Here is a 25970-nt window from a genome sequence, read left to right on the forward strand (position 1 = left end):
AAAGTAATGTTGAAGAGGAGGCGTGATGCTCTGCTTTGCCAATGTACCATGAGACCTAAAGACCACGAGACTTTTCATTCTGACTTACAATGCCTGTCCTCAGGGAGCTTACATTCTAGTGGGGGTATTGTTTCCCCCACTAGAATGTAAGCTCTTTGAGGACACACACCATCAGACTTTTTGTATTCTCAGCTCTAAGGATATTGTCTTGCACAAAGTAAGTGCTTAATAAATGCTTGATTAATTTATTCATTGTGGAGTCATAGGGCATTCATTCATTCTTGCTAGGACAAGAAATGAGATTTTCTAGTTTGTTTCTTGGAGGGATGGTTTAAGCATTTGGGTATTTGGGCTCTATGTTTGGGAATTTGGCTCCTTCCCCTTTTCATACTTATCTTTGAACTTTAAGGCAGATCTACCTTGAAGGCTCTAAAAATCACTGCATTCACTTCCACTATATCCACTTTGCTCTAAATTTGAAATATCAAGGTATCCTACTGAGGTACATGGTCCAAGAGACTGATTAGGGTGGAGTTCCAGGACGTTAAGCTGGAAGAAAGTACCTTAGCTATCATTTTTAGATTAAAGAACAGAAACTCAGAGAGGGGAAATGCTTTACTTCACAACCCACTTATAGTTACTAAAAAAACCTAGATTTCAACCCATTTATTTTGGATTCTACACTGACTCCTCCCTACCATTACATGGCACTGTCTCTCCTTTGAGAAACAACACTTCTCCTAATTAAAAATAAGATATATGCCTAAATATTTTATTCTCTCTCTCTCTCTCTCTCTCTCTCTCTCTCTCTCTCTCTCTCTCTCTCTGTTTGTATACACACACATCCATCTCCTTCTAAACCAGGGGTCTTTAACCTTTTCTCAGTCATGGACCTCCTCTGGGAGTCTAGTAAAGCCTATGGACCCTTTCTCAGAATCACATTTTTTTTAATTGATAAAATACAATACTTAGGAGTATAAAGAAAACCACTTACATTGAAATATAGTTATCAAATATTTTTTAAACTCAAAAATCCAGACCCTGGGTTAAGAACTCCTATTAGGTTTTAAAGTTGTGGCTGCAGCTCTGAAGTTCAAAGTCAGAATTTGAATTGGACAAGGAAGAAGCCCATCAGAGCTAGCTGTTTTTTGCAGGCCTTCTATTAGTAGATACAGCCAGGGAGTACAATCATCTTGCCAATTCTCCAAGTGATTCTGGCAAATGGAACCCACTGTAAATAGACCTCATTTGCCAGCCTGACTCCCTGTCCTTGTGGCTCCTCGGTCCTCACAGCTGAAGGCACTTAGCCCTACAGGCTCTGGGAGCTGTCCAACCCCTAGGCAGGGATTCTCAGCATGTACCTAAGTACCTGCTGTCCCTGCCCGGGCAGTGTACTCCATTCTGTTCAAGTGACCTAGAATTATCTCATAGCTGTTTCCCTATTCTTGTCTTCCTGCGCCCAAGATGCTACCTTGTTATGCCCTTCTCGGCCCCTTCCTCCCCTAGTCAAGTTTTTCTGGCAATCATTTGGGTCCCTCTTACCTGCTACCATTCAGGGCAGTGTAATGGAGGGAGCATGAGACCTGAAATCTGAAGGCCCTGGCTTGAATCCTAGCTCCCCTCCTTACTACCCACGCCTTTTTCCGCCTCTTATACACGACACCCCATGTCTTGCTTCTGTGTCTCCCCTACTTAGAATGTACTCTCCTCCCTCACTTCCTAGAACCCTCAGCTTCCTTCAAGGCTAATTTCAATGCCTCCTCCTATATGAGGACTTTTCTATTTCCGTGGCTCATAATGCCCTCTTCCACTGAAATCAGTTGATCAATCAGGTCCTGATTAATGTGAATAAGGAATCCCTCTAATTAGTTAAATTATTTGAATTTGCACTGCATATTTCCATTGGGTTGGAATGAATGACCATATTTTACACAATTTCAACTTTAAATAGTGCAAATACGAATACATACTACTGCTTCAGTATTATTTCCATTAATTGGGACCTGGCTTTATATGTTTTTGTTTTTCTTTCTTCCTTTCTTCCTTCCTTTCTTTCTTTCCTTCTTTGTTTCTATTCATTTATACATTCCATCTTCTCTCTCTCCCCAGTAGAAGGCAGGTTTCTTGAGAGCAGGAATGGCTTCAATTTTCTCTTTGTATGATCCCTTATCCTAGCACACAGTGAGCACTTAATACATAAATGCTTATGGAGTAGCCTGTAAAATGAAGGGGTGACACGAGGTGGTTCGTCTCTCTGGAGCCCTTCTAGTTCTGAGTCTTCTGATCCTCTAGGCTCCATGATGACACTTTCCTGGCCAGAATTCTGATGGCTGCTCTCATCCAGAATTTTCTAGTGTTATATGCCAAAACAACAGAAGGAACACTTCTGTATTTGGAATGACAGGCAATGAATTAAAATCCTGGCTTTGCCACATAGCACCAGTAGGATCTTGGTCACTTCTCTGGGCCTCAGTTTCCTCCTTTGTAAAATGAGGTTGTACCAGATGGCCTTCAACAAGTCCTGTCTAGCTCTAAGTGGATGATCGAAAGGTTAGATATCACTGGACCTAATAATACCCCCCAATCATCTCTCCTACCTTGGTAGGTCTGTCTAGTTTCAGAATCCTAGGGTTCCATTGCCAACCAAGTTGTGTTTCTAATGATGACGATGCTGCTGCTGCTGCTGCTAATGATGGTGATAGCTGACATTTCTATAGATCTCATTATGTACCAGGCACTGTGATCTGCACTTCACAATTATTATCTCATTTCATTCCTGCAACAACTCTGGAAGGTAGGTGCTATTATTATCTCCATTTTGTCATTGATGTGGAGTTGTTTCAGTTGTGTCCAACTCCCCATGACCCCATTTGGGGTTTTCTTGGCAAAGATACTGGAGTGGTTTGTCATTTCCTTCTCCAGCTCATTTTACAGATGGGAAAACTGAGGCAAACATGGTTAAGTAATTTGCCTAAGGACCACACAGCTAGTAAGTGTCTGAGACTGGATTTGAACTCAGGTCCTCCTGACTCCAGAGGTGGTGCTCTATCTACTGCACTACCTAGCTGACCTACCTCTCCATTTTACAGTTGGGGAAACTGAGACAAAAGTCAAGTGACTTGGCCAGGGTCACACACCTAGTAATGTAGAACAGTGCTATCTGAAGTCCACAAAAGAAGGAGAAATAGGTGTTTTGACTATTTACTGACCGCATCAATCCTACGTGTTCTGAACTTTCTGTCAGCTGAAATGAAGCCTGTTCTACCCTTGCTGTTCTGTTCTGTTAGCACCTTTGCATGGCAGCTAAGAGTCCTTTCCCCATTTTTGTACATACACATGTACAGACATATTCTTAGGAGAATTCATGGATAGGGCAAAATAAGTCACAGCCTAATGCTTTCAGGGAAAATTCCGGGTCAGTGTATAGCTTTTAGTGAGAAGCTCCCAAGGTCAATCATCATTCAGGGAAATTCAGCTTGAGGTCTGGGTCTGGGGTTACAAATTAAAGTGTCACAGATTTAGAGCCACAAGGGACCTCAGTGCCATTGAGCTGAAACCGTTCATTTTACTTATTAGGGACTGAGATCACTGGAGATTAAGTGACTTGACCAATCACACAGCCAATAAGTATCTAAGGCAGGATTGGAACCCAAATCATCCTGGCTTCACGGACAGTACTCTCTCCATTGTACTCTGCTCCATTTCATACATAAATGATACCATTTTATACATAAATGATACCATTTTAAGCTTATTCAAGTGAGTTTTCTAATGGTTTTATGAGACCAAAAATCTCAACTTTGAGAGTGACCAGAGTCCACAAAATCCAACTAGTTCATGAATAGGAATTCCCTTCTCCATCAGTCTCTCTATGTTACATTCACTGTCACAGGTGAATCTCTTATTGATATCTCATTTGCTCTTCTAAGTGTAATGATTGATATTTTGATGCCAGTTGCATTTAATCAAAATAGTGATTTACTATTAACTTATTAACTCTGAAAGAACATAAGTTTTCCCTAGCATCTTTGCTCATGCTTCCATTTCCACCAACATTGTTTCAATGGGCCAGTCACCCCTGTGTAGAGATTATCTTTTCATTCAGAGCATGGCACTTCAGGATAAACATAAATTGCTCCAGATGTGGTCTGACCAGGACAGAGAAGTTTTATTATTGTCTCCTTAGAGTTTTACTATCATCTTCCAGTTCTTAGACATCATACCTCTCTGAATGTGGCCCAAGATTTCCAAGTTATTATATCACATTGTTGACTATGACTGAGTTTGCCATTCTCTAAAATATTTAGGTCTCTTTCATACAACTGACTCTGGAGATGTCTCTTGTACCACACTTCTGAAGTATAAGCAGCTACAAAGTGTTGGACTTGAAGTCAGGAAGACCTAAGGAGTCAGAAACTGTGTCACCCTGGGCAAGTCACTTAACCTCTGTTTGACTCGGTTTCCTTATCTGTAAAATGGGCATATAATAGCACCTATCCAAGGATTGTTTTCAGAGTCAAATGAGATAATATTTGAAAAGTGCTCTGCAAGCTTTAAAATGATATATAAATACTAATTACTGTTATAATTATTAAAATACATTTTGAAAAATTTTTAGGAATCGAAGCCAAGCTCAATGACCTATAGTGTGTAGACCACTCTTGTCCATTTTTTAAAAATCAAGAATTTGCCTTTCTCTAACTCTGTAGGACTTCTTAATTTTCCACAGTCTTACAGATTATCTACCTGTCTACCTGTCTTATTATTTATCTCTTTCTGTCTATCCTATCATCTGCTCTATCCTATCATCTGTCTTATTATCCATCTACCTATCTCTGTCTATCCTATCATCTATCCATCTGTTCATCCATCCATCCATATCTCTCTATCTCTCTGTCTCTTTCTCTCTGTTTCTATCTACCTGTCTGTCTGTCTGCCTGTCTTTCCTATAATTGACAGTAATCAGCAATCCCATCTGTGGGGTCTTTCAATACCCCATAGATGCAGTTCATTTGTGCTAAAACAATAACAACAGCTCCTCTCTTACTAGCTCCTAGTTGAGGATCAACTATGTTGAGTATCAGCTCCCTGTTTGCCACTTTTGTCCTTTCCAGTCCAAAGGCCATTCTCCTTGGTATAAAAAAATAGGACTGAGCAGCCCCTGTTTACTCTATGGTGTCAGTGTCCTTGTCCCATTCATCTAAAAGGAGCAATCCTATCATTTCTCAAATCTTTGATTTTGCCCCAACGTGGACGGCTGGGGAGCTTTTCCATTTCCTTCTCTTTCCTCATCAGCTTCTGTTTACATTGAAGTTTTTCAGTTAAACCTGATGAGAGGATAGGGCTTTGGCCCTGAGATATGAGCAGCTTCAGTGGGAGCTCACTCTGAGCTTCAGCCAACTGGACATCATTCATACAGAAGTGTGCCAGGCATTTGTATTTATGCTCTGTTATCTGCCCCTATTTCTATCTTCTGTATATATTGCTTTAAAAAAATCTAACTTGATTGGTGAATTCTCTGTGCATCTACTTTAATCTCTCTAGATAATTCCTATCTTTTCCTTTTCATCAGAAGCACTTTTCTTTGTGTCTATGGAATTTAATTCTTGAGAGTTTCCCATCATTACTTGGCTGACATCTCTGATGGAATTTCTACCTATCCAGAAAGTTAAAGACCCGGACTCAAACCCTGCCTCTGACATTTGCCAGCTGAGTGATCACTGGCAAATTTACCTCTCTGAGCCTCGGTGTCCTCACCTGTAAAATGGTAATAACCATAACTGTAGTACAGTCTACAGGGCTGCTGTGAGGCTCCAGTGGCCTTATGTCTGGGAAGCGCTTTGTAAACCTATTTAAATGTTAGTTGTTAGTGTTATTTTTCATTTACTGCTTCTACTTCCCCAATGCCTCTCATGTTTTTCAGTCCCTTGCTTCTGTTCTTTTCTTGTGCCCAAACTATTTAAATGTGACCCTTTCTATTTCCCAATTGTGAATTAGTCCCCACACACCTATAAACAAATACTTTGTGTTTAATGCCACCTTCCATAGATGTATTTTTTTATAGACTTTCTTTACCCAGGGTGAGTCAGCAGGAGACAGGAAACTGACATTATGAACATTTCACACAGTCTTTGGATTTACCCAATTCATTCAATAGGCAAAAATTTCCCATTTTTTTTGGTAGACTTGGCCAACAATTGACAGGTTCTTACCTAACACTTCAAACAGGGATCTGGGTCTCTTTCAAACAAATTTAAGACACCCTGTAGTTCTCTGGATTCTACTCTTTCATTCCCTACCCCACTCCCCTTCTCCTTAGATTATTATTATTATTATTATTATTATTATTATTTTGCCATGGGACTCATAGAATCAGAGAATCTCCGTGTTGGAAGGGAGCTTAGGTGACTTCAGAGGTCCTTTTCAAACTCCAAAATATGCAGTAACATAGATATTCCACACAGGGACACATTCAAAGACACAACTATTGTGGCTTTAATAAAAATGCAAGGAAAAAGTTAAATAATTTACTGCCACCCAGCAAACATCCTGGTATGTATAAAGACAGATGCACACACATCTTTCTGCCATTCTCTGTCTCCTTCTCCTCTCTGCTCCTCAGAATCACCTTGAATCACAGAATATATGAGTTCGGAAGAGACTCCAGTGGCGGGGAGGTCATATTGTCCAACTGCTACTTACACACAAAAACCATTTACAACACCAATTGACATGTGTATAGTAAGTAGACACTGGGCTAGTCTGTGATTGGGACAAATCCTGCCCTTGGAGCTTACATTATAGTGGCGGGAATAAACATATTTCCTTATCAGTCATGTTGTAAAAGAAGAAACAGGATGAAAGGGGAAAAAAAATCCACATAAAAAAATAAAGTAAAAATAGTGTACTTTGATCCGCATTTGGACTCCACCAATTCTTTCTTTGCGTGTGGATAGAATTTTCCATCATGAATCTACAAGGGGTATTTTAAAAAGTGGTTCCCTCCTCACCTCTCTAGAACTATAGAGTTCATGTTTTATCGCCTTGTAGCACCAAAAATTCCCTGCCTAAAAGGGAAACATTTGTAGCAAGGAATATGTAGGTAGTAGTTTTTTTTTTTTTCAGGGAGGCAACATGTCACATTGAGCAGGGCAATGAACTTGGGAGTCAGGAAGATCTGAATTCCAATCCTGACTCCAACCTTTGTAATGCTTCTTTTCACATTCTTACCAGCTGCATGATTCTGGGCAAGTCTTTTCATTTTTATTGGCCTCCGTTTCCTTATCTTATTCAATGGGGATAATAATAACTCCTGCTTCACAGAGGATCAAGTGAAATGACAAATATAGTGTACTTTGCAGACCTTCCAGTGCTATATAAATGCGAAGTATGTACAGTAAACAACTGGAGGACATCTACTCTTGATGAGACATATTAATAATTGTTCATACAAACCTCTTGGTGGAAAAAAATCTTACACCAATAAGTAAGTATAATAAAATTTAATGAAATCAGTGTGCAATATCGGTGGTGAGTAGAGCATTGCACTTGGGAGTCAGAAAGTCATGGGTTCAAATTTCCCTTCAGACATTAATTAGCTATATAGTCAAGTGCAAGTCATTTAAACTCTAGTGCTTAGCACAGAGCCTGGCACTGTGCTCTCTTGAATTGACACTGAGCCTCAGTTTTCTCTTATGTAGAATGAGGAAGATAATAGCACCAACCTTCTAGGGTTGTTGTAAGGGTTTCATGAAATTCCATACATAAGACACTTTGTGAGCCTTAAAGTGCTATGTAAGTGTGAACTATATTATTAGTTTACTAATGAGTAGAGGCAGTTAAGGTGGATTCTTGATATGTCTTAAGAGTCCCAAAGGCCATCATCCAGTCCACACTGATGAAAAGTGGTCAGTTACCCTCTGCTTAGAAACTTCCCAAGGAAGGGAAGGAAAACTCATTATATTCCAAGGGAGGCACATTACATTTTCTCAATGCTGTAATGTTAGGAAGTTTTTATGTCAAGCCTACACCTGCTTCTCCTTTGAAGGATCATTTACCATCTCCTGCCCCTTTAGTGTGATTTTCCTCCTGACTCTGTCCTGGGCGTCTTCTCTTTGTCCTCTACACTGCTGGGAAGCTCACCATTGGTTCAGTTATCACTTCCATGCACAAGACTCCCAGATCTATATATCTATCCCTAGTCTCTCTCTTTGACTCATGTATCATCAACTGTTTACTGGATGTATCTTCTACTGGATGCTTTCTAGGAAAATCAAACTCAGTTGGTCCAAAATGGCTCTCATCTCCCCCCTCTCTGCCATCTCCTCCCCCAAATCCTGCTCCTCCTTCACACTTCAGTATTTCTGTTGCAGGCACCACCATCTTCCAAATCATCAAGGTTATAAGTCATTTCTTCATTCTTCATTCTTCATTCCCACTCTCATATCCAATCAGGGATCAAGTGTTGGTAGTTCTACCTTCATAATGATTCTCATGTTTGTTACCTTCTTTCTACTCATATGGCCACTATACTGGTTTGTAACATGATATAAATGATGCCAACACAATTATTTATTTTTAAAATCATAGTTATGGCTTTATGATCAGTTCAAAGTACAATTTTTTTGTAACTTCTTGCTACTATGCTTAATAGCGAAAAAGCTCATCTGATTTCCTGCTAAAATGTATGATTTAATAAATGCATAAACCACAAATCTGAGTATTTCTTGTTCTGTATGTGGTGAAAGTCTTCTTCTGGGTCAAAACAATATATATATGTATATACACATATTTTTTGACACTAGGACACATGATGATTTTAAAGCTGATTTTGGGGGGTAATAAGACTGCTAAAGAGATGCAGGAGAGCCAATATTTGCATAAAATTAAAAAGAATGCTCCAGCAAATGCAAATAAATGCAGAAAGGGAATATTTTAATTTTGATCTGTGATTAGTATCAGCCATCACAATATGGTAATAATACAAAAGCTCAATAGGAAATAAAATTCTGCATGCATCAGGTAACTAACGGTTTTAAGCTATTTTTAGACTGAGTACCCCGAATAATTTATTTTTCTCTTCAGAGAAATAGCTATTGATTAGGCTTCAGATTCTGTTTTTTACAGTGTCTGCCTTTCAAAATATTTTAATATTAGAATATTGTATATAATGCATAATATTTGATGAAATATATAGACTCCTCCCATGCTGTAACATGACAAGCCCAGATTTTACCTAGTGCATTAATAATGAAAGGAATCAAATATTTGACCTTGGTGGATAGGCAATTCAATTAAAAACAAAGAGACCAAAATGAATTCTGAGCAGTAATGAAAAGGAATCTAAGAATTGAACCTAATAAATAATATGGGACATCAGTTTGACATCCTATAGGGTACGTCCTTTTGCTCAGTAATTTTCTTAAGGTCTAGAAGGAGGGCTCACAAAGGTATTTAGGACTGAAATAGTCCTCTTCCAATTCTAAATGCAATATGCACAGGAACTCATCTTGAATTCTCTAGCAATCTCACAAACTTGTTCCAGCCCTACTTAGTCTTTCTGTGCATGTGTGGTTTTTTAAAAAATCCATTCTTTAAGTGCTATGCAGATGCCTCATGGCATGAAGGTGATGCTGGGTTCTCCAAGGCCATACCAGAAAGCACATAAGCTTTGGGAGGCTGTTCCTGGAATCTAACGTCAGGGTGTGTGTGACAGATGGTGTCTGTAATCCAAGGACCTGCCTAGCTAAAAGAGGAAATGTTCATTATCATTATTACAAGGGAATGGGTGTTTTGGCCATGGCAACCAATGAAACTGATCAAAACATAAACTGACACCCAGTTATTTGTAACCCCTTTCCACTTTCTAGCTGGCCATGATGGAGTGGTTAAAAGAGGGGAAGAGGGTAATGGTGATAATAATCACGCAGTATTCAGATGATTCAGAATTATTAATTATACTGCTAATAATTAATTAAAATTATTAATTAAACTGTTCTAAACATGAGATCTCTATCCATTGACTAAAAGTGGAAGTATTCAAATTCACAGCACACTCACTGCATCTGTGATCTTATCTATATTGGGATTCCCTCCAGTGTTAGAGATTGCTAGCCATTCATGCCTGCCTCTCGTGAGAGATTCTGGTCCACATCCTCACATAAGGCCTGCTTCCACCGCAAGAAGTCAATCAAATTCACATCTACATTTCTGCTATGAATGAAACCAGGAGGCAGCTTTGTAGAAGGAACTCAGAACAAAGGAATTCACAAGGTTGGCTTCATCATGCTCCCAGAGGCAACAAGAAACATAATTTTATGGGCTATGTGGTCATCAATCAATTATTCAATCAACAAGCATTTATTGAGATCCTGCTATGTATGTTCCAAGTATCATCCCAGGTTCTGGGGATATGAAGACAAAGGCCGGTTGGTTCTGCTCTCCAGGATTTTAAATTCTGCTGGAATGGTCATTATGTTATGCAGTGCTTATCCTAAGCATGAGTAAACTGACTTCCATGAAGATAAGGGTAGATCACTATGTGGTAGTGGAGTAGAAAAATTCTGTGAAGAATTTGACAGGGCATTCCTAAGTTAGTCAAATTGTGTTAGGAAGCTAGATGATAGAATGGATAGAAGAGAGTCCTGGGCTAGGAGTCAGGAAGACCTGAGTTCAAATCCAGCCTTGGATACTCACTAGCTGTGTGACTCTGGGCAAGTCACTTATACTCTCTCTCTCTCTCTCTCTCTCTCTCTCTCTCTCTCTCTCTCTCTCTCTCTCTCTCTCTCTCTCTCTTCCTCTGTCCCCTCCCCACCTCTGTCCCTCAGTTTCTTCATCTGTAAAATGTGGATAACAATAGTGACTACTTCCCAGGGTTGTTGTGAGAATAAAATGAGAAATATTTGGAAAACACTTCTCAAACCTTAAAACACTATATAAATGCTAATCGTCATCATCATCATCATCATCATCACCTTGACACTTGGTGGACTCAGTGTCCCTTTCCCTGGTATTCACTCCCCTATAAGTGAAGTATTACCCTATTAGAATGTTAGAATGTAAGATCTTTGAGGGCAGGGACTAGCCCATTTTTGTATTTGTATGCCAGTACTTATCACAAGGATTTGGCACATACTAAGCACTTAATAAATGTTTGTTGGTCAGTTGATATCGATTGGTTGTGAAAGTGGGTATGAGGGATGGGAGCAAAAAAATATGGTTAGGGATGAGGAAATGAAGGAGATCAAAATGTAAACTGCTTGAAAAACCCCACACATGTCTATCATGAAGAAAAGCTGCGGAAGGTTCTGGGAGTGGGATACACTGAACACCACCACACACACATACACAAAATGAAAATGACTCCGTTTTATTGGAAAGTAAAATGACTAGTTACTCATATGGGAGTTGTTTCCAAGGCAGCAGTCTATGTGCAGTCAAATTATCCAGTACTTAGAGCAGAGGCCAAAAGTGAATCCAGATTTCAACGAAAGAGAATAAAGATGAGACTACATGAATCTCCAACTGACCTGGTTAAGCAACATTTAAAAATGGCCAATAGACCAAAGTAAAGATGTTGACACTTCCCATCTCCATGAGATAGAGACGTCTAACCGATATCAAGTTCTATTGCCTCCCTGGAAGTCTCTAAGATGAGGCCAGTGACCATTTGTTGGGGATAGCCATGGAACATCTGGCCTTTTCCAATGATGAGATTCTGTGTTTCTGGTATCAACAGCTGAAATTCCTTCTCCCAATGTGGATCAGCAACTCCTCGGCAACTTATATAGTATTGAGAAAGCTGACCAGGACGTGGAGAGTTAAGTGACTTTCTCAGGTATATAGCTATATAACATAGATATAGAATACCATGTGTTTAGAGGTGGAATTTGAACTCAGGTCTTCATGGCTTCAAGGTCAGCTATGCATCACAATGGATAAAAATATTTGGAAAACACTTTACAAACCTTAAACACTATATAAATGCTCATCATCGTCATCGTCATCATCATCATCATCATCATCATCATCATCATCATCATGACCTTGAAACATGATGAAACATAAAAGAAAAAAACCCAACAACGGAGTGGATAAAAAAAAGCAGTAAATACCTCAGTGCTTATCTGATAGTCACAGAACACTGATAATGATCTGGCACCTGAACTGAATAGGAAGAGGAATGAAGAAATGAATTGGAAAAAAAAGCATCTGTAAGTACCAAAAGCAAATTAAGTGCCAAACACTGTGCAAAGTACTGAGGATACAAACAGAAAGGCAAGACCACCCCTGACCTCAAGGAGCTCATACTCTAATGAGGGAGACAACCCACATTAGAAGTTTCAGATGAAAAGTCCATTGGGAAGGCATCACAGTCTTCAGGCTGCAGCAGCAAAGAAGAGGTTACTGTGTCTTCTTTAGTTTCATTTCCCATGATCAAATCATATCTGATCCATTTGACAAGGCCAAGGACTTGGGTGGTGAGAATTTATTCTCTGGGACTTCAGGAGTTGCGGCTTCTGAAGTGTCCACAGAAGAGGCTGTCAGATCACCTGTCCCCATGGGTTACTTCTAAGAAGCAAGCATCAGTGGTGGTGGTACTCTCAATCACAGGACTCTCAGAGTTATCTTCCCATCAGATGCAGTTGGTCATTGGCTAGTGGTGATGGTAGTGAGGGAGGTGGGTCCCTTCTTCAACTGAATAGGTTGGGTATGTATGGAAAAATAACTGGTGCCTTCAACGATCCTGAGCCACTTACTATTGTGAAAACTTGTGTTTTATTTTTTAAAAATTAATTTATTTTTAGTTTTCAACATTCACTTCTGTAAGATTTTGAGTTCTAAATTTTCTCCTCCTCCTTCTCATCTCCCCCTCCTCAAGACAGCATGCAAACTGATATAGGTTATAGATTTACAATCACATTAAAAACATTTCCACATTAGTCATGTTGTAAAGAAGGATTAGAACCAAAGGGAATAACCACGAGAAAGAAGAAACAAAACACAGAGAAAATAGTATGCTTTGATCAGCATTCAGACTCCATTGTTCTTTTTCTGGATGTGGATGGCATTTTCCATCATGAGTCTTTTGGAATTGTCTTAGATCCTTGCATGGCTCAGAAGAGCTGAGTCTAACAAAGTCGATCATAACACAATGTTGCTGTTACTGTGTACACTGTTCTTCTGGTTCTGCTTAGCATCAGTTTATGTAAGTCTTCCCAGGAAAAACTTGTCTTTTAAACTGAAATATCCTCCCTAGGATTCTATGGTGCTGTCATTCAGGGAGTACCATGATATCAGAAGAACTCAAAATTGTGGGGGACTCAAAAGGCAAGGCAAGATCCATGGTGTGTATTAGCAGCCGTGCAATACATAATGACAACTTGTTCATGATAACATTAATGATCAAGACATATGACTGGAAAAAAGTGGTCATGTAGTGACAGCAAGAGGTAGTCACAGAAAGCCCTAGGCCTGCACTAGGTCTCCAAGAATGTTTTGAAACTGCAAGAAGGCCTCCAAGCTTTTGGGGTGGGTAGGTGGGGGTCATTCATGGAGAATTTATGGAAAAAAATAGAAAAGAATCTCACAAGATGAGTTGCATTGTCATACATATAGGAAGGGTATTGTCTTGCCAGTGAGATTGAAACATCATAAGACCCTATTTATACTGTAATAATGTCCTTCTAGACTACTGGCCATAAAACATAAAACACATCGATGGAGAGTGTCAGAATGATTGTCTCCATGGTCAAGAAGAATTGGAGGAACATACAGATTTAGAGCTGGAAGGGACCTTAGAGATCATTGAGTCCAACACCCTCATCTTACAGATGAGGAAACTGAGGTATAGAGAGGTTGAGCAACTGGCTAAGAGGATACGTCTATTAAGTGTCAGAGGCAGGATTTGAACTCAGGTCTTCCTTACTCTAAGTCCCACACTTCGCCTACCATGCCACTTAGCTACCAACCTGAACTATACTCCTGCCAAATAACTTCTAATAGATGGGAAAGATAGTTTCATATATCCTATGGGCAAAGAGCCTATTTTGGCATTTTCTTCACAACTCAAGGGGAAACCTGTAGCCAAGCATATTGGAACAAATGGCTGCCTCCAGGAAGAGCAGATCAGTTGTTACTCAACACATCAAAAGGGATATCCCTAACAAGATCTGTGGCTTGCTTCCTAGAAGAAATTCCATTAGAGAAAGATATCTTGCATATATTTTTGTACAAGTAATGCAACTGATGTCAAGCTAACTTTACAGCCTGGATGTCATTGGCACCAACTTAAAAGCCACTTCAAATTTTCTTTATGGTAGTCAAGACACCTTGCTTGGGTTTTTCTTAGCTTGGTGGCCCAGCTAGGTGGCTGTAGGGTTGTAAGCTACTTGTGGTGGGTTGGCAGAGAGCCCATTTACATAATGAGCCTTAATGTGACAGATAATTATGTTTCCCTGAGGCTATTAGCAAAGCAGGTGTTAGGTTTTCATATTGTTATAAGTTGTAGGCGATTGTTATTCAAACAAAGAACTAGGAAGGGAGGCAGGACAATGGACTAGGGAGTAGTTCATCAGACAGTGTTTCAAGAGTATCTTCTTCCATTTGGAGGGAGGACCTATTCTTGAGGCAAAATGGGCAGGTGGAACTAGAGCCAAAATTCCAGGGAAGGTGGAGAAATATTAGGCCAAAAAGGATAATGATACAGTAGTTACTACATGCTACCTGGAGTATAATAAGCAAATGAGTGATTTTCTTCTTCATCTGTTCAATGGTTCATAGATAAAAAGGCATCATCAGACAGAAATCTGTCTTCAAGGGAAAGGGCCCGCCATATTTGTTTGGCACTGAAATCCTTCACAACTTGGCTCCAACTAATCTTTCTACCCTTATTTTAAGTTATTTACCTTTACACAAACCAACCATACTGGTCTTCTTGATGTTTCTCATTCAAAACATTCCCTTTTCTGGACCTTTGCACAGACTAGCTCCCCATCCCGGGACGTACTCCCTCTTCAACTCTGAGCCTCCAATGCTCCAGTTTTCTTCAAGGCTCAGATCAAACGACACATAATAATTTTTATGTCTCCCTCCCCCTACTCTCTACTGCTCTCCCGCTTCACCACCCCATTACATATATATTAGATATACAGTTATATAATCATGTAGAATATTTACATATAGGTAACACATTTCTATATAATTACATATTACACATACAACACATATTTAGATAGTATATATTAATATATTTAAATATTTAAACATTTGTTTATATATTTAATACATATAAACATGTATGTTTATATAATTAAACATACATACATGTCTATACATTACATATTTATATATTATATATGACATATACACATATCATACACATATATGTAATATGCTGTCTCTCTGGATAGAATGCAAGCTTCTTGAGCACAGGGTCTATTTGCTTTTTGTCTCTGTATGTTCATCTATTTAAAATAAATGAATGCATGCGTTTATATCATTAAAACATAAACATGAATGATTATATATTACCTGCATTTATATATTATATATATCATATACGTAATATACACACATATATCACATATATATGTAAATACACTGTCTCTCTGGATAGAATGCAAGCTTCTTGAGGCCAGGGTCTATTTGCTTTTTGTCTTTGTATCCCCACTGCTGGACAAACAGCATGAGCTTAATAAATATTTATTGAGTGATTGATCAGTTTTGGGCATGTTCTCATGGAGCCGATCACCCTAGTGTTATAATTTCCACGGAAGGGATGTTCCAGGGGAGAATATGAACTCAAAGAAGGAATGTATCCAAGGATGGAGGTTTGGGAGGCAATTAATGTAGGGGCTTCACTTAAAGGTAGATTAAGTAGGGACAGTAAAATCTATGTCATAGACAGGTCCTTTTATTGGAGTTATTACCTTGGAAAGGTGGTAAGAGAGAGAGAGAAAGAAGGAGAGAGGAGAACAGGGAATTAGGTTAAGTTGTAACCCTAGGGAGAAGAGTGGTCAGTATTATGTACTTTGTCTATTTTCAGGTAAGGGCTATTTGAAGGAAAGGCAAACTGGTTGACTTCTGATGGAGCTAAGAGATGCTCAGACCCTCAGAAAGTGGTGGTCAAGATAAAGAAGGGTCATCCCAAGAGCAGAGTTGGTTCTAGAACACCAAAATGAAGCCTGGACAATTTAGTTCAACTGACTGGACAATTTAATTTAGTTCAACTGACTGAACTAATATCTAAATCTCTATCTCTATATCTATCTATCTCCATCTATTTATATCTATGTAGATATAGATAGATAGATATAGATATAGTATATGTGTGTGTGTGTGTGTGTGTGTGTGTGTGTGTGTGTGTGTGTGTGTGTGTATATATATATATATATATATATATACACGTGAAACCAAAACATAGATCTAAATGACAGTTGTGTGACTGAATTCGGCCTTTTAAATGAGTTGGATCAGTCAGTTTTTCAAACTTAATGGTTCCTAGTATGGTGAATATTACATAAGTGATCTGAAACAAGGCACTCCATCTCCCAACAGGGCTTTTTCTCTGGCTGCCTCCCATGCCTAGAATGGTCTCTCTCCTCATCTCTACCCACTGTCTTCCTACAAGTCCCAGCTAAAATTTCACCTCCTACAAGAAGCCTTTCCTAATCCCTCTATAATCTACTGTTCTCCCTTTGTTGATCATTGAAATTTTAGCATGTTTGCACATATTTGTTTGCATGTTGTGTCTTCCATTAGATTGAGAGCCCCTTGAGAGCAGGGAATGTTTTCTGCCTTTCTTTGCATTCCTAGTGCTTAGCACAGTGAATGTACATAGTAGGAGCTGAATAAATATTTCTTGACTGGCTGACTAATAAAATGCCCACAAAAAAGAGAATCTTCTACCTGAGGATGATGTATTGATTGGTGAGAACAAAGCATACCAAGGAATGAATAAAAGCAATAGCAGTAAAATGTCTGGGAAAATAAACAAACAAAACAACAGTAGTAAAATCTTTGGGGGAAAAAAGGGAGATTTTTTGGGGGGCAAAAAATAATCAAGTTGATAAAAAAAATTTACATAGACCTAGCCACAACAATAGTAGATAGCCACTTGAGGGCTTTAAAAGTATTTTTCTTTCCAAACATTTCTCCCTCATCACAGTGTCAATTTCCTACTTCTAGGAAGTCTTCAACATTTTCCAAAGGAAATCTGCAGTTAATATGCTTTGTAATTGGCTTCAGATAACATTATCTGAAAGGCATTGTATCCAGATTATCCAACTCAATAGGCTAGTTTTTAATGAGGAATTCATCTAACACTCATCATAACTCATCAAACCTGAGAGCAATGATTGGAGGGGATGAGAAACTGTGGATAAGTAAGTTTTGATTGGTGGAGGAAATAGACAAAGTCCTGGAGGCAGCCTGTTAGGGGCCAAGATGATGATCAGGGCTCTGAGTGGTAACAGGGATTATTCAAAGAAGTAATGGAGGGGAAATGGAGACAAACTTTGACTATTTTCCATCTTTGCCTAGGGGAACAGCCTCATCATGTCCCTAGTCCACTTATCTATCTCTCATCTTTGCAGTAATGACTTTTAGATACACGTTCTTTCTTACCTGTGAGCATGATTCAAGGCAAGGTCGGGTTTCCTCATCCGTAGATAACAGGTGACAAGCTTTGTCTCAATAAAACTAGCAACACTTGAAATATCTTCAGCAGATGCTTCAAAAGGTTTTCCCAGAGCTGCTCCTTTACTGCAAAGCTAAAAAGTAATGAAATCAAAAGATCCTTCAATTTTCTATCATCACGTTTTTAAAAATTTATATTTTGAAAATAGGCAAAAATACAAATACATCCATTCCTACTGAACAGGCAAGTAAAATGCTAGTATTTTGTCTGTATAAAAATTGAATAAAATTATTCACATTCACTTATATGACCATAATATACAGCACATGACACTCCTTATTGTCAAATGTTTCCTGTACAACATATTTTTTATATGTCTGATAGTTTTAAAAGCATCCTCATTTACTAAAAATGCCAGTTAAAAAAATGAAACATACAATAAGTAAAGATCTTATCAGAAAATTGGAGATAAATCATTTTTAAAGGCCAGCAGTTTTATGGAAACTTAGCTGCGCAATGATCTAACATGCTATCGAGTTTGATTTAATACAAGAAGGGGTATTGCAAGTAAACTCGTAGGAACCATTAACATGATCAGTGATTAATTTCAGCCTGAATCACATTCATGAGGAAGACATTGACAGACGAAAAAAAAAGTGAAACCTTATTAGAATTGGTGAGCAGAGGCTATGGTGTCAGAAAATTATTGCTGGGATATCTGGAACCATTAATAAAAATTCCAGGAAATCCAGTGGCTGCTGAGCAGGACATGTACATTTAAGAGGAAGGAGGTGACTCCATCTTCTGGGAAAACCGATGCCCAAGATTCTTCTCAATGAAGAAACATAGGTAGCCCAGGGAGCCTCTGTCAAACATAGGTCCCCACCTCCCCCTTCACAGGGTAATTTTCTGAAAGCCAAGGCTGATCCAGGAAGCAAGAATCCTGGTCTTTCCTCTTGGAACACTTGCTCCTGTACTCTGCCTCTGTTAGGTCCTTCTTTCCCATCACAACTCATCACAAGCCATCACAGCTCATCACAACTCATCACAACTCACACATCTTCTCCCACGGGAATCTATTTGAATTCAAGCTGGGAGCACTACTGAGCTCAGAAACGAAAACTTCATTTCAAATCCTTCTTGCACACCATATGTGGTGGAAACTCCAGGCTCTTCCGTTTATTAATTATCAAGAATGTTTTGGCCTTCTAGTCATGCTACTATTCTTGATAATTTTTTAAAAAACCTTAATTTGTTTATTCATGCAAAAATTCTGATCTGTTTCTAACATTTAGGAAAATAGGGTCTTAGAGGTAGAGACTTCTATTGATCCTCTACTTTTTATGGATGAGGAAAATGGGGCCCAGAGAGGTTAATAAGTTCATAGATTCAAAGTAGATGAAATCCAGCCCACTCATTTTACAGATGAAGAAACTGAGGTACACAGAGTTTAACTGATTTGATTGGCATCATAGAGATAGCATCTGAAGTAGAATTTGAACCCAGGTATTCCAGAGAGTAGGGACAGGTTTTTTTCCTATCACCAGTACTTTGCATAGGACCTGGTACCCAGAAGTCTCTTAATAAATGCTAGCTGCCTGCCCACTGAATCACTCCAAGGATAAGGTCACACAGTTAATAAGTGGCTGAGCAGTTAATCTGACCTAAGGTCTTTTGATTCCAAGTCTAGGGCACCCAGGGGTGTGCCAGAGCTATCTCAAATCAGCTTTGGAAAGTCTATCGTTAAATGTTTAGCAAGAGCATTTGAATCTTAGAAATCAGCAAATGCTACAAATCAAGGCTTTATTTGTTTTGTTAAATTTCCAGACTTAAGAAAAATGATGGAGAAACTGTTAATAATGAAGAGTAAATTTAAAAGCATGTCATGCATAGATTTTTTTTTTCTGTGGACAGCTGTTTATTAAATTTTACCAGCTGCTTTCACCCTCACCCTGACAAGTCTCACTTGCCACATTTATAACCTCAATATCATTTAGAAACATAGAGCCCTAAGTTCAGAAGAAAGATAGCACCTGCTTGATGTCTGAGTTACTAGATTTTATCAACCGGTAAAAATGAGGTCTGCTGTGGAAAGCAGGGCCACAGATACTGATTCTCATGCCCAGCGCTTCCTTCAGGAATTTCTCAGAAGAATGATCAGAACTCAGTTTTTAACCATCACCTATAGTAAATGATGAATAAATGTTTGTTGAATTTAATTTTCATTAATTTGTTTGATAAACTTAGCAACTTATTGTGAAAATCAAACAGTTCTCTCTCTCTCTGTCTCTGTCTCTCTCTCTTTCACACACACACACACACACACACACACACACACACATACATTCTGACTTTCAAAATGGATATAAAGCTGCTTACAAAAATGAAACTATTCCCCGCAGAGAATTAGGATAATTAAAAAATCAAAGAAAAATCAGTTAAAAGAGGCAGAGAAAAAAAATATTAAGAGGCACTTGAGATGAGATTGTTATTATATTTAGACAATGAATTTAGCTGAGTTTCCTAGAAGTTAATATGAAAAGGAAAGCACATTTTACATTTTTCTTCATTTCCTAGGGTAACCATAGCAAAAACTCAAACCAAAGCAACAAAAACAAAGAATTTCATCTGTAGAATGTAAGCTCACTGTGGGCAGGGACTAGATTAATTCTTTTTCTCTCCAGTGTCCAGCACTATGCCTGGCACATAAAAAGTGTTTCATAAATGCTTGCTGAATTGAACAGAATTAAATTTGCAGAGACAAACTTTCCCCAGGAAATGCATCCAAGGAGGAATTTATCATGGGAGTAATTATCTAAAAAACATAGGGTGAAATCAATCAACCAATCAATCCATAAACATTTATCAAGAGTCTCTGTGTCAGGCACCACGGGATGCCTTAGTGATCCATAGTCAAGAACAAAACAATCCCTGTCCTCAATAAGCATACACTCTATCAAAAGAGACATGTACACATGTAAGTATATTCCAAATGAAGAAATAAAATGTGTTTGGTTTTTTTCGTAGGAAGGAGGGAGGCAAAAAGCGATAAAATCTTCAGTTGTAGTTTACAAACAACAGCACTGTTATCAGGTATGTTGTGGAAATGATATTAAGTTGCAATTCAGTGAAAACATTTCTATTTAAAGGCTGAACTAATAATCTCCAGGTACACTGTTAATTTAACACAGGAGTAGAACTTGGAGAAGCTAAATAAATGGGCAGTTAACATATCCACATGACTGTGTATATGAAATACCAGCTTAAGTGGAAATAGCGAGAATGTTATTAATTTTTGTGTGAATCATTGGACGTGGACCCATGCTGTCAGTAAAAGGAAGAGCTGTTTGTACATTAGATAGCAGGTATAACATTTATTCTGTTGTAAAAGTCTGAGAGCCTCTGGCCTGGACAAAGGGCCAGCCCACTTCCATATGGAAATGGGCCATGAGTTGGAACATTTTTCTTAAAAACAAAAACAAAAACAAAAACAAATCAAAAGGACTCTAAGATATGGATAAACACTCTATTGAGACAACACAGTTTTATATAATATGAAATCAATCAATCAATCAATTATTAAGCACCTGCTATATGCTAAGCACTGTGCTAAATGTTGGGACTGGCAAAAGACAGTCTCTGCTTGCAAGGAGCTTACAATCTAATGGGAGAGACAATATGCAAAAACTATACAAAACAAATTATACACAGAATAAATAGAAAATATTTAAAAGAGAGAAGGCACTGGAGTTAAGAGGGGTTGGGGAAGGCTTCCTGTAGAAGGTGGTATTTTAGTTGGGACTTATAAGTAGCCAAGGAAATCAGTAATCAGATTTGAGGACAACATTCCAGGACAGCCAGAGAAAGTAGCCAGAACTGATAATCACTAATGAGGTATATGTATAGAGTTTTAGAGGCAACTGATGGGTTGTTTGTTTTTGTTTTTTTTTTTTTTTTCCTCTCTGTTACAAGGGATTGGCCACTGAGTGGTGAGTCAGGCAGGGAGCTATTAAGAAATGAAAGTGAAATAAAAAAAAATCAATAAAGACAATATTGCCAATGCAAAAAAAAAAAAAGGCACCATGGCCTCTCATAGTTTCCACATGGCCTATTGTAGAATGACTAGTTCTGAGGCAAATTTAGATTTGCTCTAAGGAAGATCTTCCCCCAAATTAGAGCTGTCCAAAAGTGGATTGGGTTGACTTGGGTGTTAGTGGGGTTAACCCTCAGTAAAGATCTTTAAGCAAAGCCTGGACAACTACTTGGCGTGGAGGTAAGCGAGAATAGTGTTCACATATGAATTGGATTAGAAATGTCCAAGATCCTTTCCACCTCTGAGATGCTGTGTTTCTGTAAGTAGAAATGCACATTGATGGGCTCCTAGAATGAATGACCAGCAAAATACACTCCTGCATAGGTAAGTGAATTTACCAGCTGGAAAGGTGCATTTACTATTGTCTGTTGGCATGCTGGAGGATGACTCCAACACGCAGCCCTGGGCTTGAGGACAGGGGCTCCTTCTGTCAACACCTCAACACTGGGTCAGCTGCTGCCTCGGTGTGCTCTGAGTGTGGAGATGATGAAGGAGGGTAATCTGCAGGGAGACGGGGACTTTTCTTTTTCCCTCCTCTTTCAGGAAGTCATGAATTTAGCTCATTCAAGATCCATCTAATATTTTGTTTAAGTAGAAGCTGAAAAGAAGCCTTGGCTAGGATGCAGATCCATTTTATCTTCTTTAGTATTGAGATTTGATTTGTTCTAATACCTGCTCATGCTCTGAGCAGCTGATTTTATGGGATGAGATGCTCATACACCAGGCAATGTACAAACACCTAAGGAGGGTGTTCTTAACCCTTTTTTGTTTGTATTAAAACTGCCCTTTGGGCAGTCAAGTGAAGCCTATGGATCCCTTTTTAGAATAATACTTTTAAATGACTGGAAGAAATGCTAAGTTACAGTTAAAGATTAGTGAAAAATAAAGAGGCAACTCCAGGTTAAGAACTGCTGAACTAGAGGAAAGTCTCCAGGGGACTAACTAGGGATGATTTATGGGAGGGCAAGGACAGACACTCTGCATGAGGAGAAGGGGTAGAGAGGTTTTGGACCTTTGTCTACTGGAGGGACTACTCATAATGGATGGATGGATGGATGGATGGATGAAAAACATTCATAAAATACTTATTATGTACTAAGAACTGGGCTAATCTGGGGATAGAGGTACAAAAATGAAGAGGGTGATTGAAACCATAAGGAATAGATTGACACACCGACACACCCTTTCTAGTAGCAGTGGCAGTACTGATTTAGGGTTCCAGGCTTGGGATGTGTAGGTGTGTGTTGGAGGGCTCGCTAAGTGTATAAATGGCCAAGGAGTCAAGTGGAGAATGGATGGATCCTGCCTGGACACAGAGTGGGTCTAGCATCCACCAATCAGGACATTCCAGGTCTTTCAGTCTTTGTTTGAGGTTCTTCCTTCTTTAATCTTTTCCAATGATTTACTTCACAAATTTTTAGCAAGTTACAAGTGGTTTTTGTGAGTATTGCTTTATAATATGAGCTGAGGTCTGGAATTGCTGTTATTTGCATTTTGTCACCATTTGTTTTAATTATTTCCACTGAAACCTTAAAGGAGCTAGGTGGAAAAGTGGATAGAGCATGTGTTTACAGTCAGGAAAATTCTATTTCAGGCACTTATTAGTTTCTAACCCTGGGAATTCAGCTGACCTCTCTCAGCCTCAGCTTCCTCATTTGTGAAATTGTAAGGATTAGGTTCAGTGACCTCTAAGGTTTCTTCCAGCCTGAAATCTATGTTCCAATGACCATTTATTTTTTACCCCAAGTAGTAATTATTTGGTCTAGCTCTATGAGCTCAATAGGTCAACAAGTATTTATTAAGCACTTACTGTGTGCCAAGAACTAGGCTACATGCTAAGACATTATAAAGTATCCTCTTGGTAGTCTGGCTGTTATGACATTAAATCCCTAACTTAATTTAGGTAGCATTATCATTTTTATTACTCTGGCATGGCCCAGCCATGAGCACTGACTACATCTTCAAATATTTAAGTCATATGAAATCTCATACCTATATTGAAACTCTATAGTTTGGGACATGGATACATCCTTCCTGCACTCAATTGATGAGAAATTGATAACCATCTCCTTAACCTAGCTAATCTCTGTTGCCCTTCTTCTCTTACCCCCAGTACAATGTTAGAAATTGCAAAATAATAGCACTTCACACTTATATTGTGGTTTCTAGTTTACAAAGTAATTTCTTCACAACAACTATGTCATGTAGTCAGGACAAATATTATTATCTCTTTTTCAGAGGAGGCAACTGAGATCTGAAGAGGTTAATGCTTTGCTCAAAGTCACACAGTAATATGGCTAGGGCTTGAACTCAAGTTTACTAAGTCCAAATCCAGTGCTCTCTCTCTTTCTCCCCCTCCCTTCCTACCTCTTTTCCTCCCTCCTTCTCTCTCTCTCTCTCTCTCTCTCTCTCTCTCTCTCTCTCTCTCTCCCCCTTCCCCTTCCATTCTTTTCCCTCCCTTCATCTCTTTCTCTCTTCCCCTTCTCGCCTTTTCTCTCCACTCTCTTCTCTCTTCTTCCCTTCATCAATTTCTCTTTCTCTCTTCTCCCTCTCTCCTCTTTCTCTTTCTTTTTTTCCTCTTTCTCCTCTCCTCTCTTCATTCTCTCTCTCTCTCTCTCTCTCTCTCTCTCTCTCTCTCTCTCTCTCTCTTTCCTCTCCTCTCCTCATGGATGCTCCTCTCTCTTTTATTTCATCACTACCATTTCATAATAACTCCCTCTTCCCCCATAGAACCCTCCCTCATGACACCTAAGTGCAGTCAAGCAAAAACAAATCAGCACATTCACACAGCCTTAATTGTTCTCAGATGTTTTCTAGATAAAATAAATCAGAACACAGCAGGGATGCTGAGTGGAAACAGTTGCACAGGGAGGAACATAGATGAGGGCCAGAAAAAAGTGATAAAGAAGAAAGCCTCAGAGGACAGGGGGACTCTAGTCCTGGGATAACATCTAGCCTAACCCCTTCATCTTACAGAGAGAGAAACTGAGGCCCACAGAAGGTAAGTAAGAGCTTGTGATTTCATGGGCATAGGAAACTCCCAGTGAGGAAATTTCCTCTGCCAAGGCCCAGTGGCACCTGGAATGCATTTTAGTGTCAGAGAATTGCCTGAGGCACTGAGTTCAATGACTTGTCTCTAAGTATCGGAGGTGGCACCTAGATGTAATCCTTTCTGTTGGAATTCAGTACAGTATGAAGGGAGTCTCTTTCTACCTGAGTTCACTTTCTCCAAGAGTTTGTAATAGAGAAGAAGAAAACCAGTTACAGTCCGACATTTGGTCTAGACTGGGAAAGAACAGATTTCGAAGGGTTCAGACGATCCAGTGCTCTACCATTTTTTAAGGTGAGTGAGCTCAGGATGGATAGGAAATTCTCAAGAATTATTATGATTATTTTTTAAAATGACATGTTTTGTTTTTATATCATGTACGTTTCCCAATATATCCCTCCCAGTTCCAAGAGTTCTCTATAACAAAGAATAAGAAAGAGAAAAAAAATGGTCCGGCCAAATCAAATACCATTTGGAAAAAGTCTGACTTGACATATAGTATTCTACACTCACTGTCCCCTAACTCAGCAAAGAATGGAAAAAGAGATGCCTCCAACCTATCTCCCTTTGGGGCCATGTTCGATCATTGTAATTTCACAGAATTCAGTTTCAAGTGTCGTTACTTTGATACATATTGTTGTGGTCATTGTAGGTACTATGTTCACTTTGTGTCAGTTCATGTAAGTCTGCCCATGCCACCTCTCAATCTTACAGTAGAGTAAGATTTTATTCCATTCACATACCAGTTTGCTTAGATTCAGATTTCACAATCAATGGAAATCTACCTTTTCCTGCCAGGACTTTGCTACTACAAAAATCACTGCTATCAATATTTTGGTGCATACAGATCCCCCCTTTTAACCAAGAACGAAATTCTGAAGAAAATAAGGAAATAACTCCTATGAGGAGGAAAAACCAAGAGATGCCTAAAATACTTATGTATACGAACAGAGAACTCATGAAACAGTTTAGATTTTAAAAATATGTATACCAAAGGTAAGGGCAGTGGATAGAGTGCCGTGGATAGAGTACCAGGCCTGGAGTCAGGAAGACTCAACTTCATGAGTTCAAATCTAGTCTCAGATACTTAGTAGCTGTGTGACCCTGGACGAGTCGCTTAATCCCGTTTTCCTCAGTTTCCATATCTGAAAAATGAGCCGGAGAAGGAAATGGCAAACCACTCAGAGAAT

At 38.9% G+C, this 25970-nt stretch overlaps 1 protein-coding gene across 2 annotated transcripts in view; it reads right to left on the reverse strand.

Moving 5' to 3' along the window:
* Nucleotides 1-25970, reverse strand: part of SPATA16 (spermatogenesis associated 16) — a 302953-nt gene that overhangs the window by 167478 nt on the left and 109505 nt on the right. For both annotated transcript variants that reach the window (XM_020980514.1, XM_078147301.1), the window contains exon 3: nucleotides 17626-17771. In XM_020980514.1, the coding sequence (XP_020836173.1) occupies nucleotides 17626-17771 (146 nt within the window). The remainder of the gene's footprint in view (nucleotides 1-17625; nucleotides 17772-25970) is intronic.

This window comes from Phascolarctos cinereus, unplaced genomic scaffold (assembly GCF_003287225.1).
Source record: "Phascolarctos cinereus isolate Bilbo 61053 unplaced genomic scaffold, phaCin_HiC Scaffold_7;HRSCAF=346, whole genome shotgun sequence".
NCBI lineage: Eukaryota > Metazoa > Chordata > Mammalia > Diprotodontia > Phascolarctidae > Phascolarctos > Phascolarctos cinereus.